Raw genomic sequence first — 17,854 nt, forward strand, 5'->3', positions numbered from 1 at the left:
AGATACTTAATAAACTGCAATCAAACCCAGTTTTGTTCCCGATGCACTTGTTGTGGTATAAAAGCCGGTCGCAAGAGACTTGCATCTAATAGGCCAGTGCGCCATATCAGCCGACAAAATAATAGTCCGAACCAAGGAGAGTGCACCCTTTGAAACCTTGTTAAACACGGTATGGCCTTTTTCCTTGTGGCTGGCTAGAGTACTGCACTTATCCTGAGTATCCACAAAATGGCCGACTTCTCCATGATGAGGTCAGCACGAAAAGAAAATGTAAATAGTTATGATTGTAACGCGCGTCTCTACTGTGCAGAGGTTCAGGGCTCGTGTCCAGCTACTGAAGCCTCCCCGTGTAGAGTTTGCATGGGTCTCCCCGGGCACTCCGGTTTCCTCTCACATTCCAAAACCTATTGGCATGCCTCTGGGTTATACCGAGGCCTTGGGAATTGGATGGGTGGGGGGGATGGTTCAGGATACTGCCATTTTAGGCCCTACACCCTTTTTGACTATGATGTGGGTTTTTGGCGTGTTCAGTTTTACCATCACATACCATAGGTTAACATAAGTTTCTTTGTGAAGATGTCCCTTAGTTGGACTTGAACATCCCATCTTGGTTAAGGTTAATTCTTTGTCAATCGACATATCTTTCCTCTGAAAACAGTTGTCAGCCATTTTTCAAAGCCTGTTTAGGAAAGATTGTGTACTGTTCATGAGCGGCAGCACATTGTGTTTGTTTAAAAAAAAGAGAAAATTTAAACTAATATTTTGTTTTGGAATACAGGGATTGAAAATATATGTAATTGTTCCGATTCATGGCTACAATATACTGTAAATATATCTGACAAATGTATTGTAACTCTATATGGTTTAGCGCTTTTATCCAAGATAAATATTTATTATTTTCCAATTCTATAAAAAATGCATGTACGTTTTGAGGGCAGTTAACAAACTATGGCTTAGTTAGCACGCTACTTCCTAGTTCAGGGAGGTTGTCCGTACCATTATAATTCCACGCAGATGGACGGTGCCATCAATGCCATACATAAATTCCCTTACTTTTCATAAAATATAAAGATTTCTTATTATTTTTAGTTTGGCAAAGTTTTAATGGATTTTCCCTCCAAATCCAGTAGATGTCACTAAACCAAGGCCCTCTGTTTTTTTTCTATTGTCCATATGTACGTTTGTTTTTAAAGAATTTGAGTGTTAGGAAAGTCCAGAAAAGGAAACTACCTGTTTGACAAAAAGAGTGTCAGGATTATCGAGTGATGTATATACAATTTTTTACTCGACTGGTCGTGTTTTGTGAAGTGGTGTACAATGTGTGTTTAGGAAAACACACAATATCGTCACAGAATTCAATTCTTGCTTTTCACAGTGTTTTTTATTCAAAACTGGAACACATTTAGCAAGAGTAACCTACTCCTGAAATGTTAGAATGACAAATAATCTTTGTGTTTTGTTATTTAAAAGTGGAACTTTTCCTGTTGTGGCTGGTTGCGGTATTGCACCTTTCCGGTTCGTCCATGAAATGGCTAACTCCTCCATGATGAGGTCAACAGAATACACATACACATATTTAATATTGTTATACCTTTTTTACGTGCGTTTAAAAGTGATTCCATCAGGAGCTTTTCATTTTGAACTTGTATAATTGATTATATACATTTTAATAGCTGGCATTATCATGTGTTCGAGGTATGTTAACAAATTGTCAGATATGTATCTTGTGGAAGGTCTACTTAAATAATCAGCGACATCCACTGAAATCCAGCACCGCAAAGTTAAGTCCATTTTTGACCAAACAGTGTCCATTACAAAATACTGCCTCCAGGCCTCATACTACTCATTCCATTCTTAGACCTGGCCAAACAGAGTTCCGTAGTCACTATTGTTTCACATATTTTAGCTGGTTCTTCTTCTGAGATTAGTAAATCAGACCTCAAAACCTATCCCCTAAAATGTAAAATGTCTAAAACACCCCAAAATACCCAATGTCCTTTATTTTCTAGGGCACAAGTGTCAAACTCATGGCCTACGGGCCAAAGGTGGCGCACCAGATCATTTTGAGTGGCCCACGAGATAATGCTAAAAGGAGCACAAGAGAAAAATGAGCTGCATCGCTGCAAACAATAATTTTTAAAATTAGACATTAGTTCAGTGTCTTGCCCAATGACACTTTGACAATTATCTCGGAGGACCCGGGAATCTAACCAAGTTGACAAAATCCCAATACATTTTTTTAAGGGTTATTGATCTATCTTCTTTATTCATTATCCGTCATCGGTCAGTTCATAATACGCTACAAAGCCTAGGAGCCGGGACTCTCACTCCCAGCCAAAAGGCCAAGCTAAGGTCCTAGCCTTAAAGCCTTGCTGCGATCATTGCGAATGCAGCGGTCCCGGAGGTACTGCAATACCGGGCCGATGCGTGGAGTGGACAGAGCAAGCTCCCATTCCATCTCCGGATTGCAAAAATCAATGATCATGGCTAATCACGGCCAGAAATTTCTGGGATGGCGTGGAAATGTGAAGGAGGTCAGAGAAGTAGGTTATGAATGGCCGAGCAAATGTTCAGAAATATTTTCTGTGTGATTCTTTGGTTGACAGGGAGCCAGTGTAGTTGCTAAAGGTCAGGGGTTATGTGGGAGGCGAGAGCGGGGTTCTGGTGATAATGCATGTGGTTTTTAAAAATGTGATTTTGGTACAAGTTCATTTTATACTGTGGTCAACTTTACTGCAGGGCCACAAATGAGAATTTTTATGACAGAGGCCACAAGCTAGTAAACATTTGATCATGGGCTGTAATTGGCCCCCGGGCCGGACGTTGGATATTCTGGATTAGCCCATTCTGCAATCACATGACACTGTTTTTCGATAGTTCATCATAGCTTGGAGTTGTTTTTCGAGTTAACTCCTCCCCCTACGTTTAAATCCCTCCCCCAGGTTCAAACTAGCCCAGCCCCCTACTGCCAATCCGCCATGTTAGCAATCTGTGTCGATACAGTCCGGACCTTGACATTCTCTTCCGTTTTTTCCTTTTTTTAGCCCAGCTTCTGCTCCAATTTCACCGGGAGCTTTTAGAGCGTGGACTTAGGTCCCTTACCTTTTCCCGTAGCTGGGTTGCTGTTGCCGTTGAGCTCTTACACACGTATAGACTGGAGCCAAGTGAGGAACTCGGGAGTTGGTAGAGTCCACCATCTTCCCCTCCCACTTCTCCTCCTCCGCGAGTCGTCCTCTCTTCCCGCCTCCGCGCCACAGACGGTTTTTGTGCGCGTTGGAAAAGAGGAGGAGCGACTCAGAAAAGAGAACCGGACTCGGTTCGCGGGCGTTAAAGCAAACCAAAGCACAACAGCACTGCTAGCTTTGGAGAAGAGTTCACCGGCTTTCCCCCGACCTCCGTGTCCAGGGCCAGCGGACTTTTAAGCATCCGGTGGCGTGAAAAAGAAGCGGACGCACTTGTGTTACTTCTCGCGAAACGCGGAAAATTCACGGCAACATCGCTTGACGGCGCCTCTGTCGGTGAGTGATGGAACTGCAGCTAAAGCTAGCATTTATATCTCGTTTATGGGCGTTTGATCACAAATTATTGACACTTTTACACGGTTGACTCAATTCAAACCCTTATTTACCTGTTACATATTTTGGATGTGTTATTTTTTTAAAGTTAAAACTTAAAACAAGCGTCTGCAAACCTGCCAACACTACCTCGTTACGCTTCTTTGAAACACCTACCGCTTTTTTAAATGTCAACATCAATAAAATCTTGACTCGAGACCAGTCTTAAAGTTTAAAGCTGCTTTATTTTGAAGCAAGATAAAGTCTTTGTGCGTGAATAAGCCGGCCAACCAATAGCGTTAGATTTCCGTTTTGGTAAAAGTTGACTTTTTCTTTTCAAATAGTCTGGCAACAATAAAGTTGCACGCGTTAAACTATTGCTTTTCGGCCCTTAAAAACGCCTGCTGTTAAAAATAAAATACAAATTACTGTTTTTTTTTTTTTTTTAACTAAACTAAATTTTATATTAACCGCTCCAGTGATCGCATTCGATTTCTGAACTGGTAAAGGTTTGCCGATTGTGGTTTTAAACAAAAACACATTGTTTTCTTTTGTTGTTGTTCTTTTTTATGTGAATATTCTGGACACACAGTGTGTTTCGCGTTTAAAACTAGACTGCGTTATAATGCCTACAGCCATTTAATATTCAAAAAGTTGGCATGTATACGTTTGGTCACTGATAGCTTTTCGTAATTAGAACCACAACAATGAGTGCTACATAGCTCAACGGAGATTACAAACTACAGATACTCAATGTTCCTTAATATTTTTTGCCTAGCTTTTCACAAAGGGTATGTACCGTTAGCCACAAGATGGCGGAAAATCATGTATTGCAAAACAACCGAAAGTTTCTTGACACACGAGTGTTTAAAATAAAAAGCATGTTTATAACATACATATGTATTTCTGCTTATTATTCAAAGCAATGTTGCTCTTTGCATGACAAAAGCATTCTCACCACTAGGAGGTGCTAAATCATATACCGTATCCTTTTAAAGCAAATTAGACGTTGTACAACGGTTCTCAACTAAATTTGATCATTACGTTGTTAAAATATACAATTACTTGGGCCTTTATTAATCATTCCAGTTTACAAATTTTCTACTTAGGGCACACATTTTTATAATCTTCCCTTGTTCGTGTACGACTTATATAAATTATAGCAGTCACGTGGGAAAAAAAAAGTATCTCGACTTTTTTCGCAACTGAAATCTTTCAACGCCTAATAATGCTAATTCATAATTCATTTTGCATGGCAATTCCAAAAATAGTTTTATGCGTTAAGTACCAATCTTCAAAGAGCGAGGCCAACCAATCCTGATCATACCGCCACATATTTATCCAGTCACGGGCTGCAAGTGTTAACATCGAAGAAAATGCTAACATACAATGAAGTACCTTATGGTCTGTTACATGAAGTGTTTGAAAATGGGGGAGGGGAATCTTTACCGCACACGGGTTGGGTTTCTATTGGCTGCAGGCTGCCGGTGCTGCAAATGTTTTTTTGTTTTTTGTGAAAACACTAAACAAAGCAATTTTATCATATAACTGTTAGCATGTCATCACTTGTCAGTTTATTTCTATGAAATGAGCATGTTCATACGTTTTCCATGTCCTACATTTGAATCAATTTTGCTTCATTTTGGCTCAAATCTTCTTCATTGACAAACAGAACTGATAGAAACAGAGGAATTCCAAAATAATTCAATTAGAAATGAAAATGGTGTATTGCAATTACACCCTCTACAGGCTGAGGAATTAAAATGGGTTGCATCACACCATTGTTCGTGTTCTGATATTTCATTGGTTTTGTAATTGTTATGCCCGGCACTGCTTTTCAATGCGGACTTTTGTGTTAAATCAGGACAGACACATTTTGTTTTGATTTTACAAGTTTTTTTTTTAATCCGACATCAGATGTTTGCGTCAATAAATGTGTACTAGATTTCTTTCATATTAGACCATTCGATTAAACAAAATGGGTTAGTGCTACAGTGGGCTTCATGCCCAGCAGACAGCAGAGACGGCCGTTTGAGGGGAGCAGGTTTTTGTAGAAGTTGCCAATCTTTTGAGTTTTAAAGAGCGTTTAAGCAAAAAAAAAAAAAACATATTAACTCACTTCACACTAAGTGTGACATTTTAGTTTGCAATAATGATAAGCAATTTGCATAGTTTTGGATTTCAATGGAATAGGATTTATCATCATCCCAAGGCTTCTGGCAATTACATTTTGTTACAGGTGAGTATCAAGCTGCTGCATTCCTGGTAATTGTGCTACTTGAAACCCCCCCTTTAGGTTTAAAATGGTACAGGCCAGTAATTTTCCATACACCACCCTGGCCTTGCATGTGGGCGTGGCTTAACTTCAGTAGCTGGGCTGATTTGAGCAGTTAGGAACAGTTCTTTAAAAATGTATCAAATATACTTGATAGTTGACAAAGATGCAGGAATTCATACATGAGAATCAAAGCGTTATTTCTGCCATTTAAATCACAGAGAAAAAGTAAGGCAAGCCAATGCATTTTGCACTAATCAGGGAAAGTATGTCCATTGACTCGCATTTCTAATAAAAGAATAATTTGTGTGACGCATTGTAAGCGTACAGTATTTTACAGGAGCATATTTTCAAAATCAACATTATTTTGTCAACTCAAAAACACATACCAAACTGACATATTGGTCAAATGTTATGTATTCTTGCATAAGGGAAGAATGTATTATTCCTAAAAGAATGGCTACAAATTTAGCAAAGTGTCTGCCGTTTAAAAAGTACAGAATTATAATTTTTGAAGCACATCTGTTACCTGGCTCGTACCCTGTATTTGAGATGGTGCAATGGCGATTAGTAATCATAGTTTGGCACATAACTTTGTTTAAGGGTTGCGGAACTGTAGCAAATGGCTTATATGAAAACCCACTGTAATGTCAATGCTATAGTATGTTGGCAACTAATGACAAAGATGATCAAGCATGTTCTGCTAGTAAGTTGTTTTGAAGACCCAACTGATGGCTGGAATATCAATTCAAGCAAGTGATCAGTTGGGGGGTTGGTTGGTTCCCTTAACCACTAGGGTTGTAGGAGCACCACTTCCTGTGGTGTGTCTTAGGCAAGTACAGCCTGGTGGCACCCATCCATCTCTAGGCCAACACATGATATAGAAATAAAATTGCATGTTGACTTTTCTTAAACTCAAACTTATCAATTCAAGATGTGTTGTGATTACAGTAGATCTCCAGGATACAGCGTTCCCGACTTTCTACGTTTACCAATGGTAAACATGATTTCCATCCATCCATTATCTGGGGCGGCAGTGGCTCAGGAGGTAGAGCGCTCGCCTTGGGATCAAGAGATCGCAGTTCGAATCCCGGCTCCTCCGTGTTACATGTTGAAGTGTCCGTGGATAAGACACTGAATCCCTAATGCCCCCAATGAGCAGGTTAGCGCCTTACATGGCTGCACAGCCGCTATTGGGAAATGTGAAGCACACTGTAAAGCGCTTTGGGAAGTCTTGACTTGAAAAGCGCTATATGCAGATCATTTCATTGCACCTCTTATCCTCAGTAGGGTTGCGGGGGTGCTGGATCCCATCCCAGCTATCTTTGAGCAGTGGGCAGGGGACACCTTGAACCGGTTGCCAGCCAGCTTGCTCATTCACACCTAGGGACAATTTGAACCGGCCAATTAACCTGTTATGCATGTTTTTGGAATGTGGGTGGAAACCCACGCAAGCACAGGAGGTTTGATCTCATGACCTCAGAACTGTGCCGCACACGTTCTAACCACTGCGCCCCCGTGCTGCCCACAACATGATTTCTTTTACTTGAATATTTATCTATACTTTAACGTTATTTAAAATAAGCTCGCACATGATACACAAAGAGTTACCATTTTAATATTTTTTTATCTGTGTTACTAGGGGTTTGTAACGCATTAGCTACGCATTGCGATGGGTTTCTATTCCCACTATACAGAAATTTCTCTTTGTGATGTTACTTAAGAATGTACTAATGTCGTACACAGAGATCTTCTGTATATCTATATCTCTGGATGTGAAAGTTTTTTCCTGGACTATTGTCATGTGGTTGTTGGAAATCAAAACCGATTTCAGTTTCAAAAACTACACAAGTCAACAATGTTAACCCCCCCCCCCCACAAGTGTTGCCACTGTTATGTCATACCACAATGTATGCTATAAACATATACAGCAATGTACGCTGTTTAGATAGATAGATAGATAGATAGATAGATACTTTATTCATCCCCGTAGGGAAATTCACACTTCCAGCAGTCTACCATGTTGTTTATTAACAGATGAACATGATGCCCTAGGGGTGCTTGTAGCGAAGTGGATGACGTCACGCCAGTCCAAAATTTCGACATCCCTGCGGCAGATGGAAAACTTTTCTTTGTGAAAATCCAGGGATACACCACCTCGTGTTAGCAAGTCCGCCTCCTCTCCGATTCTCCCCGGTTTTCGTGTCTCTGTTTAGCGGCGTTGAAGCCGGATTGCTCCGGGTAGCTCCGGGTGGCTACACGTTAGCGTCCGGAATGCTAAACGTGAGCCACGTTTCCGCAAAACACAGCAACTGCGCTCCCTGTGCGCTTCGATGTTTTCCACCAGCACTCGATGATCTTATTTGGTCGTGAGTTCGCATTTACCATGATTACGGATGGTACCGAAGACTTATAACGCCGCTAGCCGCTTCGCTAGCTCCGGCTTTTCCTCCACCATAGGCCCCTTCATCACGCCGGCACGAGAAATCTTCAGGGCAAGGAGTTGAAATTCCTTGAATAAACGTATTTCTTGTGCGTTAAAACCCATGTCCATAGGATAGAAGTAATCCATAGTGTAGTTGTCAAAACGAGAAGAAAAAACACCGAAGATAGGAGCAGACAATAAAACAACAGGGCAGCTGCTGGAAAAGGCAACCGCTCGTGGCAGCGCCGCTTTGATGATGTGATACAAATATATATATACAACACAGTTTAAGATCGGTTCATCAATTGAACTATTATCATGACTCAATGTTCCAAAGTTTTTTTCTCATCAATGATAATGGAGGTACAATTAATCCAATATGTTTTTTGAATATAATTTTGTAACTCCAAATAAGTACTCCAATTATAAGTAAGGAAAAACAATTTTTATGACAAATTGATAATGCTTGCTTGCACATTATTGTGTAGTTACTTTGTATGTTTGCACACGACGAACACTGTGTATATACTCATGGTGCTGTGTTGGATTCTGGGCTGCGGCAGCCATTTTGACTTAGTGGTAACCACGGCAAACAAAAACAGTGCAGTGTTGTCTCGCAGCAAATGACGGTATGTTGGAATGCAAGTAAAAATGTTTGAATCCGTTAAACAATGATATTAACTGCTGACCTCCAATTACCTTAAACAATCCAGTTTAACGCAATTCAGGTAGGAATTCAAAAATCCCAATAAATATACACTCACATAGCTTTACTATCTGCTATAGATCAGATTTTTTATTCTTATTTTTTGTTCCTTTTGTGGCTTGGAGTCTGAAAGGCCAAATCTCCTAGAAACGCTCCGCAGCAGCTGAAGGTGTTGGGATACCTCGGGTAAAACCTTGCATACACCAGCCGCCTTTTACGTAATACTGTTTATGAACAGCGGCGTTGACAGGTGGCGCTGGCCCGGGACTAAAATCCATTTTCAGGGAAGCTTTAAGTTTTGTTGATCAGGTGTTTGGAATCACGTGACCATTCAAGATTGCGAAATCTGTTTCATACCATATTTCCGTAACTTGTTGTAAAAATATTCTACAGGTACATCACTTAACCTAAGAAATGGCGTAGACATTAATGCAAATCAAATAAGAAGCTAAGGTCTTATGAGGTGAATCCCTTAACGTTACTGAAGAAATTGTCTAAAATCCCAAGACATATCCAAAGTAAATTGAATGCTGCTCTTGAACAGTATGGATAGTTTTGTTCTCTTTTGAAAGGTAACAAATACTGCAGTTTTTTTTTCAAACTGAAATAACCATTGGAAGTGCTACTAATATTGAGGAATCTTGAGTTGGAACACACAGAAATCGTTAATTTGAAAAAAATTGCAATCAAATGTCAAGTCAAGTCAAGTCATCTTTATTTGTATAGCCCTAAATCACGAAGAGTCTCCCTGCAGTTGAGTGTAGCATGGGGATCTTAGCTGGAAAAGGGGTGAGACAATAGCTTGAAGCCTTACCAAGTACCTTGACAAATTTTATCACAATCTCAAAACCTAAACATTGTAATGTACACATTTTTATATGGGTAGGTCTAGGCGTTTCCAAAGTTGGCGAATTGTAGACGACCACTTTACAGGACCAAAACCTTTGCAACTGTGTATAGTACTTTGGCCGATGTTTTTAGACATTTTAATAGAGTTGAAAATGTTTGACCTCTCTTTCCAAGTCTATGACTATTGCGCACACTTGCGCATAGTAATGCTGCATAAAGATGGATTATGAGGGGCGTTACTTACGCACGTTTAGTTTGGGGACTAATTTGAATACACTTTGTAGAACTGCATATTGATCTTTTCATAATTTCAATGGCTAACCAATGTCTCAAATATCATTTGATGTGGTCTCTATTGGCTAACAATATTCAAAGCCAAAGGAGGCGATGTTTATCAATTCAGGGCCTCTTAGGCTAATGCGTGCTGTGTAACATGAAAAAATGCCAGCTCTTGGCCCAAGAGTGGGGTCAATCATAAAGTTGTAGGCTATTGGGCAGTTTTGGAAAAAAAAATCTGTTTATTAGTAAACGGGAATTGTGTGGCGAAACGAACTTATTACATCAAGAAATGTCCAACCATGCAGAAATGCTTTATGTCGGATATATTTTAGCTGTTGGCATTATTGTTTGTCTTGGAGTCAATATTTTACATGGTTTGATTCACTGGATGGTCCTGGATGTAACAAGTCTATATTTGCAGACAATCAACTCATGAGCTGACTACCAGGGGATGATTGGTGAGCCTGCTTTATAGTTTTTGGGTATCTTGTTTCAGACTGATTGTAATGTTTCTGTGATTAGTACATTTTGAAATGGTCATCACATCTTGAATCTCAAGAGTTGAAGTCTTCCAATGATATGTAGCACCACCTATTTCAGTAACTGGTGACATTGTACAGACACATATTTGCTTATTAACAGTCTGACGACAATCCTTTCAATGGTGATGCTTTTTTTTTATCTGCAAGAAGAAAGACAAAATCATGATCCTCAGTCCAGAGAAACATTGTATGTACAAATGTTTATGGTAATTTTTTGCAAAATGAAGCGGGTTTAAGGTTGAGATGTTCTTTCCATCCCTCCATTATCTTCCGCTTACTCGGGGTTGGGTGCGGGGGCAGCAGCCTTAAAAGGGAAGCCCAGACGTCCCTATCCCCAGGCACCTCCTCCAGCTCATCCGACGGGATCCCGAGTCGTTCCACAGCCAGCCTAGAGACATAGTCTCTCCAGCGTGTCCTGGGTCGCCCTCAGGGCATCCTGCCGGTGGGACATGCCCGGAACACCTCCCGAGGGAGTCGTCCAGGAGGCATCCTTATCGGATGCCCGAGCCACCTCAACTGGCTCTTCTCAATGCGGAGGAGCAGTGGCTCTACACAGAGTCCCTCCACGGATGACTGAGCTTCTCACCTTATCTCTAAGGGAAAACCCAGACACAGTGCGGAGGAAACTCATTTCGGCCACTTGTATCCAGGATCGTGTTCTTTCGGTCATAACCCAAAGTTCATGACCATAGGTGAGGGTAGGAACGTAGATCGACGGGTAGATCGAGAGCTTTGCCTTTCAGCTCAGCTCCCTCTTCACCACGACGGACCGGTACAGGGCCCGAATGACGGCTGACGCTGCACCGACCCGTCTGTTTATCTCCCGTTCCATCCTACCCTCACTTGTGAACAAGACCCCAAGATACTTGAACTCCTCCACTTGGGGCAAGATCTCATCCCCAACCCGGAGGGAGCATGCCACCTTTTTCCGGCTGAGTACCATGGTCTCGGACTTAGAGGTGCTGATCCTCATCCCGGCCGCTTCACACTCGGCTGCGAATCGCTCCAGCAAGAGCTGAAGATCACGGCCTGAGGAAGCCAACAGCACCACGTCATCTGGAAAAAGAGGTGACGCAATGCTGAGGCCCCCAAACCGGACTCTTATGTCCACCAAGGCTGCGCCTAGAAATTCTGTCCAGAATCGGTGACAAAGGGCAGCCCTGGCGGAGTCCAACCCTCACCGGGAACAAATATGACTTACTGCCGGCAATGCGGACCAGACTCTGGCACTGGGCATACAGGGACCGCACATTCCAGATAAGACTGTGCGGTACCCCATACTCCCGAAGCACCCCCCACAGGGCCTCCCGAGGAACACGGTCAAATGCCTTCTCCAAGTCCACAAAACACATGTAGACCAGACAGGCAAAGTCGCCATGCACCCTCAAGGACCCTGCAGAGTGTGTAGAGCTGGTCCAGTGTTCCACGGCCAGGACTAAAACCACACTGTTCCCCCTGAATCCGAGATTCGACCTCCTGGCGGACCCTCCTCTCCAGGACCCTTAAATAGACCTTACCAGGGAGGCTGAGAAGTGTGATTCCCCTGTAGTTGGAACACACTTTCCGGTCCCCCTTCTTAAAGAGGGGAACTACCACCCCAGTCTGCCAGTCCAGAGGCACTGTCCCCGATGTCCACGCGATGTTGCAGAGCCGTGTCAACCATGTTACGCCCACAACATTCATAGCCTTAATGAACTCCGGGCAGATCTCTTGACCCCCAGGGCCCTGCCACCGCGGAGCTTTTTGACCACCTCTGTGACTTCAACCCCAGAGATACGAGAGCCCAGCCTAGAGTCCTCCGGCTCTGCTTCCCCAGAGGAAGACGTGTCGGTGGGATAGAGGAGGTCTTCGAAGTACTCCGCCCACCGATTCACAACGTCCCGGGTCGAGGTCAGCAGCGCCCCATCGCCACTATACACAGTGTCGATGGCACAGCGCTCCCCCCTCCAGAGGTCTACAGCTGAGGTGGGAGAATCTGTCCGTAGGACAACAATCAGTCGTATACTGCACAAAACTGGCCTATTTGGAAGAGTGGCAAGAAGGAAGCCATTTCTTAAACATATCCATAAAAAGTGTTGTTTAAAGTTTGCCGCTGGCCACCAGAGGGACACACAAAACATGTGGAAGGTGCTCCGGTCAGCAGATGAGACCAAAATCGAACTTTTTGGCAACAATGCGAGACGTTATGTTTGGCGAAAAGCAGCACAGCTCATCACCCTCAACACACATTCCCCACAGTCAAATATGGTGGTGGCAGCATCATGGTTTGGGCCTGATTTTCTTCAGCAGGAACAGTGAAGATGGTTAAAATTGATGGGAAGATGGATGGAGCCGAATACAGGACCGCAAAAGCCCTGAGACTGGGACAGAGATTTTTCTTCCAACAAGACAATGATCCAAAACATATAGCAAAGGTTACAATGGAATGGTTCACCAAAAAAACATATCAAGGTGTTAGAATGGCCAAGTAAAAGTCCAGACCTCAATGCAATTGAAAATTTGTGGAAAGAACTGCAAACTGCTGTTCAGACTCTTTCCATCCAACCTCACTAAGCTCGAGCTGTTATGCAAGGAGGAATGGGCAAAAATATCAGTTTCTCGATGTGCAAAACTGTTTGGGACACACCCCGAGCGACTTGCCGCTGTAATCGCAGCAAAAGGTGACGCTACAAAGTATCAACTCAATGGGGCTGAATAATTTTGCACACCCACTTTTTTGTTTTTTATTTGTTAAAAAAGTTTGTTCCATTTTATGATTTTGTCCCACTAATTGTTAATTTTTCACAAGAAATTACAGATTTATAGCTTTATCTTATATTTTATGTAGTATGAAATGTGCCAAAAGGTCACAAAGTTCAAGGGTGCCAAATAGTTTCGCAAGCTACTGTACGTCTGTTTTGCAATTTGGCACTATTCTTCACTGTGTTGCTGCCCTGGTGCTGATGTCTAGAACTCTGGGGCTCACATGTTACGTGACGCAGCCCTCATTCGCGTTTTCTTTTGGCATAGTAGTAACTCTGTGCTCATCTTTGCAATTGCTCTGGTAGTTTCCATCTTGAATGGTCAGATGATTCAAAAACCCTTGATGTAAACAACTTGCAGGAGATCTGAAAATGGCATCAAGTGTGTGGGAGCACGGACTCTTGGAGTTCCGCAACCAAAGCTGTCAACACCAAATTCGCCACACGGTTGGCGCCATGTATGGCGGGGCTTAAGCAGGCGTCTTAAAATCTGATGCGGTTCATACACACACACACACACACACACACAACATCTAATTTCTTTCTTAAATATGAACATGCAGCTTATGATCAGATGAACACTGAAGGTAATAAAGTACTTCACAGTACATTTGGAAACAACATCAATTAGTGTAAGGACGACCACTTGACCATGTTCTAATTACTTCCGAGCGACATGCATTTGTTGTTATTTCTTTTAGATAGATACTTTATTCATCCCCGCAGGGAAATTCACACTTCCAACAGTCTCCTTTGTTGTTTATTAACAGATTAACAGGATGCCCTCGGGCTGCTTTGTTGTAGTTTAGCCACAGCGGAGTGTATGACGTCACACGATAGTCCAAAAGTTCAACGTCCCTGCAGCAGATGGAGGGCCCAGGGATACACCACCTCGTGTTAGCGAGTCCACCTCCTCTCCGCTTCCCACAGGCTTTCGTGTCTTTGTCTAACAGCGCTAAAGCCGGGTAGCTCCGGATAGCTCTGGTAGCTCAGGGTAGCTACACGTTAGCATCCGGGATGCTAGATGTGAGCCATGTTTCACCAGACGTGAAAATAAGCTGCTAAGAAACAGAAGTCAGTTGTCCGATTGGTTTGAGTGTACCGGTGCTCCTAAAGTCACGCTAAAATTCCACAATGTATAAAGATCACACACAACACCTAATTGATGTTGAGTGAACGGTTTTGAAATGAAAATGAAATGTCATTGTACAAAAGTAAGACAAAATTAAAGGGTTTCCTTAAGTGCAAGACTGTATTTGTAACGAGCCTCTAAAAGCAAGCTGTAGCTGTAGCCATGCGGCTAGCGCTCTAGCATCGGGTGTCTTCGAATAGACACGCATCTCTGCAATGATTGAAATAAAACAGTCCCATACAAAGCGGTTTTATACAAGTTGTGGATTTATGGCATCCATTTCATGGCTAATAGACCTGGCATAGGCAAGACACAGGGGCTGCAGTGGTGGCTTCGAACAATTGTTAGCCTAGCCGTTAACAGTAGGACCAGCTGCACTACACTTGCCTTCTCGCAGACACCGCCCGAGTCGTTTCTGGAACTCTATAATCCCACAAAGCACCCGCTGGTGATCACAATTTTGCTGCGCTCTTCTGACTTTCCCATACTCTTGATTTAATTGATGAATTTAGTTAAAATGTAACAAGTCTTTAAAAGCTAGCTGTAGGTGTAGCCCTGTGGCGAGTTTGTTTTGATTTGGAGACGTAGACTGCGCATGCCCTCCCCTGTTTGACTGACAGCTAACACTAGCCTTTCAGAGTCAAATCAGCCTATCACGGCAGTGCACTCAGTCACACCCTCCAACACAGAGCGCCCTCCTTAATCTTGTTTCCACTGAGCACAATTTATGATACAATGATATTCATGAAAACAAAGACAAAATTAGTTCATTTTAGAAATCTGGGAGGAGTGAACCAGCTATAACCGAAGTGCAAAATAGCGAGGGGTCTCTGTATACAAAAATCTGCAGCACACTGTATTACAAAAAGTTGACAAATTTAAAGCCCTTATAGGATGTACATCCACGCAGGTCGCACGTCGCACGCTTGCCCAGCTGACGTCCAGAACGTCGCTGCGGCGTCAGGCGTGGCAGGGTAACTTCTGCAGTTGGGCGCGGACGTCCGTATCACCCAGGTGACGTCCAGAACCCATCAGAGTGGCGTCCCGCTCCGCCACACCGGGCTGTTCTGTGTAGTCACCTGCCTTCACGTAGCGGAATGGGGTCTTAAGGGGCTTCAGGGCTGTAAGGGGTACTACGGCTGCGGCAGGGTAACGGAAGCAGATGGGTCTGAACATCCAACGCTGGGTCGCCCATCTGACCTCTGGGACGTGTCACAGCGGCATCCCACTCCTTCTCCGGACGGTTCAGAATCGTCCTCTTAGGGGACTCTAGGGTTTCGAAGAATGCAGCCGGGGTGAGGTCGCGGGCGTGACGAAAGCAAGGGGGTGCGGACCTCCGTCACAGATGCACCCACCCAGACGGTACCAGTTGCCCAACTCACAAGTTACCCGCTTTTGCTGCTGCGCGTCCCTTGGGCCTAAGAGGACCAGGGTGGCCGGGGTCCCGTCCTCTTGACAGACTCGGCACCCTAGTCTGTCCATGTCTGTTCCCGACTCCGAACCCTGCAAGGTCTTGTTCACAGCCTCATCATTCCCACCCTTTGTCCAAGCTTGGGTGTCCCTCCTCGGTGCCATTGTAGTCCGGCCACCTTTACAAACCAAATCTAGCTGCCGGGTACGCAATACCTTCTCCGCTCCTTTAGGGCAGGGTTTTAAAGGTCCCCGCGAGTGTGATGCTAGTTGGAAGTACTAACCCTCAAAAAGTGAAAAATCTTGGGGATTGGTTCTGTGAGACTACAACAAATGCCAAGATGGCCTTTTTGGTTATTTGCTTCATCTTCAAAGGTCAAAGAAAGTTACTTCAATATTCTTTGTTAATGTGTTTATGTGTATTAAATTTCCTTTATAATCTTTGATTAAAAGAGCAAAATATGATTTATCGCGATTGTTAAAATGTCTTACTAAAATGCAGTATCACTTCAAAGTATTACTTAAAAACATGTGTTTCTGGTAAAAACTATTGTTTTTGCTGAATAACCTAGTACAAACATTCAAAAGAAAATCCTTACTTTCAAAATTCTCTTTGTTATACACTGTTGTGTAAGAGTATAATGAAAAGTTGTCGTTTCTTATTTGTTTCTTACTAAAATTTTACGATTACACCAAAAATGTACCGAAGTAGGTGTAGGAGCTCTTTTGCAGTGACAACATACAACTGTAGGAGCCATTTTAGAATGTGTTGACTGCAATCAAGGGAAGGCAGAGAGTGGGGGAGGGGAAGTGCCATGTTGCTCCCATGTGTACCGGTGATTATATTGGTCTAAGTCTTAAAGATCGTGGAATGTGTGCGATTTGTAGTGCTATTTTCGTAGCACAGATCGCGCTCTCCACTCGTGACAATAAATGGAAAATGTTATATTTGCCTTTGATGCAAAAAAAATTAGCTGTGCCACATTTCTAGCTGCAGGCACGAGCACGTAAACTTTTCCAAAAACACTTTCTTGGTCTCTTATAGATAACCTTAAAGGACATGGAACGCAGTATTGTGAACATACATAAAGCTCAAACAGACTTGCTCTAGCTGAACTTGTCCTCGGAATGTGTGTTGAAACCCCCTTTTCTGCTGCAGTGGTTTAGTCCGGGTTGGGCTGTAAAAACCTAGCACTGGAGCAGGCAAACTGCTGGTGTGGGGGATGGGTGTTGCCGCACTTTCTGCCCCCTGTGTTTTGTGCTAGCTATAGTCCAATCGTAAAACTTTAAAAGGTTGTCATACATTATAAAATATTCAATAACAGCGCAACATGTTATAACTGTAAAGAAAAAAATAAACATTTTTGAGGAGATTGGAGACGGTTGTTCTGCTTGTTATTAGTTTTGTTTATTTTCTTGCGTTGTAGACCAAAGTGTATTTTCAGTTGTTTTCCTTTTAATTTGCACAAATGAGTACGTTGTGCAATAGCATTATGCTAAAGGATACTCAAAATGAGTGAGTGAAAACTGGCGCTTTTACCCTCCCCCACTTTTTCTTCCCTTTTTCCTTCTACTTGGCCTGTGCTAGCCTGTATAAAAAGGGGAGCAAATTATGCCAACTCCTTTTTGCCATGCAAGTGATTGCAAATTTAAGTTTTTTTGCTTTTAAATTATACTTCTGTTTTAATGTCCACCTGAGCAATGTTTGACCAGGTGTTCTTTTATTTGTCAATTTGCACAACTATCGTTTTTAATACATCAACATTCTTATTTGTAGATTAGTACTTCAATTTTCATGTGATCAGGTATGAAATGGAGACAAATCACAGGCACACATGACAGTTTTTCTACTTATTATGAATTTAAAATCTGGCATAACTCTCAAGCTCTGTTTCATAGCATATTATACACGTACAAAATCTAAAATTCATAATATAACCA

The 17,854-nt window shown here is 42.6% G+C and overlaps 1 protein-coding gene and 1 pseudogene across 3 annotated transcripts in view; one reads left to right on the top strand and one right to left on the bottom strand.

Moving 5' to 3' along the window:
• Window positions 1-2,382: 2,382 nt before the first annotated feature.
• LOC148361837 (U2 spliceosomal RNA) lies at window positions 2,383-2,505 on the bottom strand (annotated as a pseudogene).
• A 475-nt stretch (window positions 2,506-2,980) lies between these two features.
• The window catches only part of atf7ip (activating transcription factor 7 interacting protein), a 43,354-nt gene continuing 28,480 nt past the window's right edge, over window positions 2,981-17,854 (top strand). The window contains exon 1 of one of the 3 annotated variants that reach the window (XM_088342639.1): window positions 2,981-3,518. Coding sequence is in view for 1 of the 3 variants with exons in the window: in XM_088342638.1 (XP_088198764.1) it covers window positions 8,878-8,883 (6 nt within the window). In the remaining 2 variants the exon portion in view is untranslated. Of the gene's footprint in view, window positions 3,519-8,852; window positions 8,884-9,109; window positions 9,147-17,854 lie in introns of those variants that run through there. The other 2 variants (XM_088342638.1, XM_088342641.1) reach the window with 2 other exon arrangements.

The sequence above is a fragment of the Urocampus carinirostris genome, chromosome 8 (genome assembly GCF_059441175.1).
Source record: "Urocampus carinirostris isolate Australia breed hairy pipefish chromosome 8, RoL_Ucar_1.0, whole genome shotgun sequence".
Classification (NCBI taxonomy): domain Eukaryota; kingdom Metazoa; phylum Chordata; class Actinopteri; order Syngnathiformes; family Syngnathidae; genus Urocampus; species Urocampus carinirostris.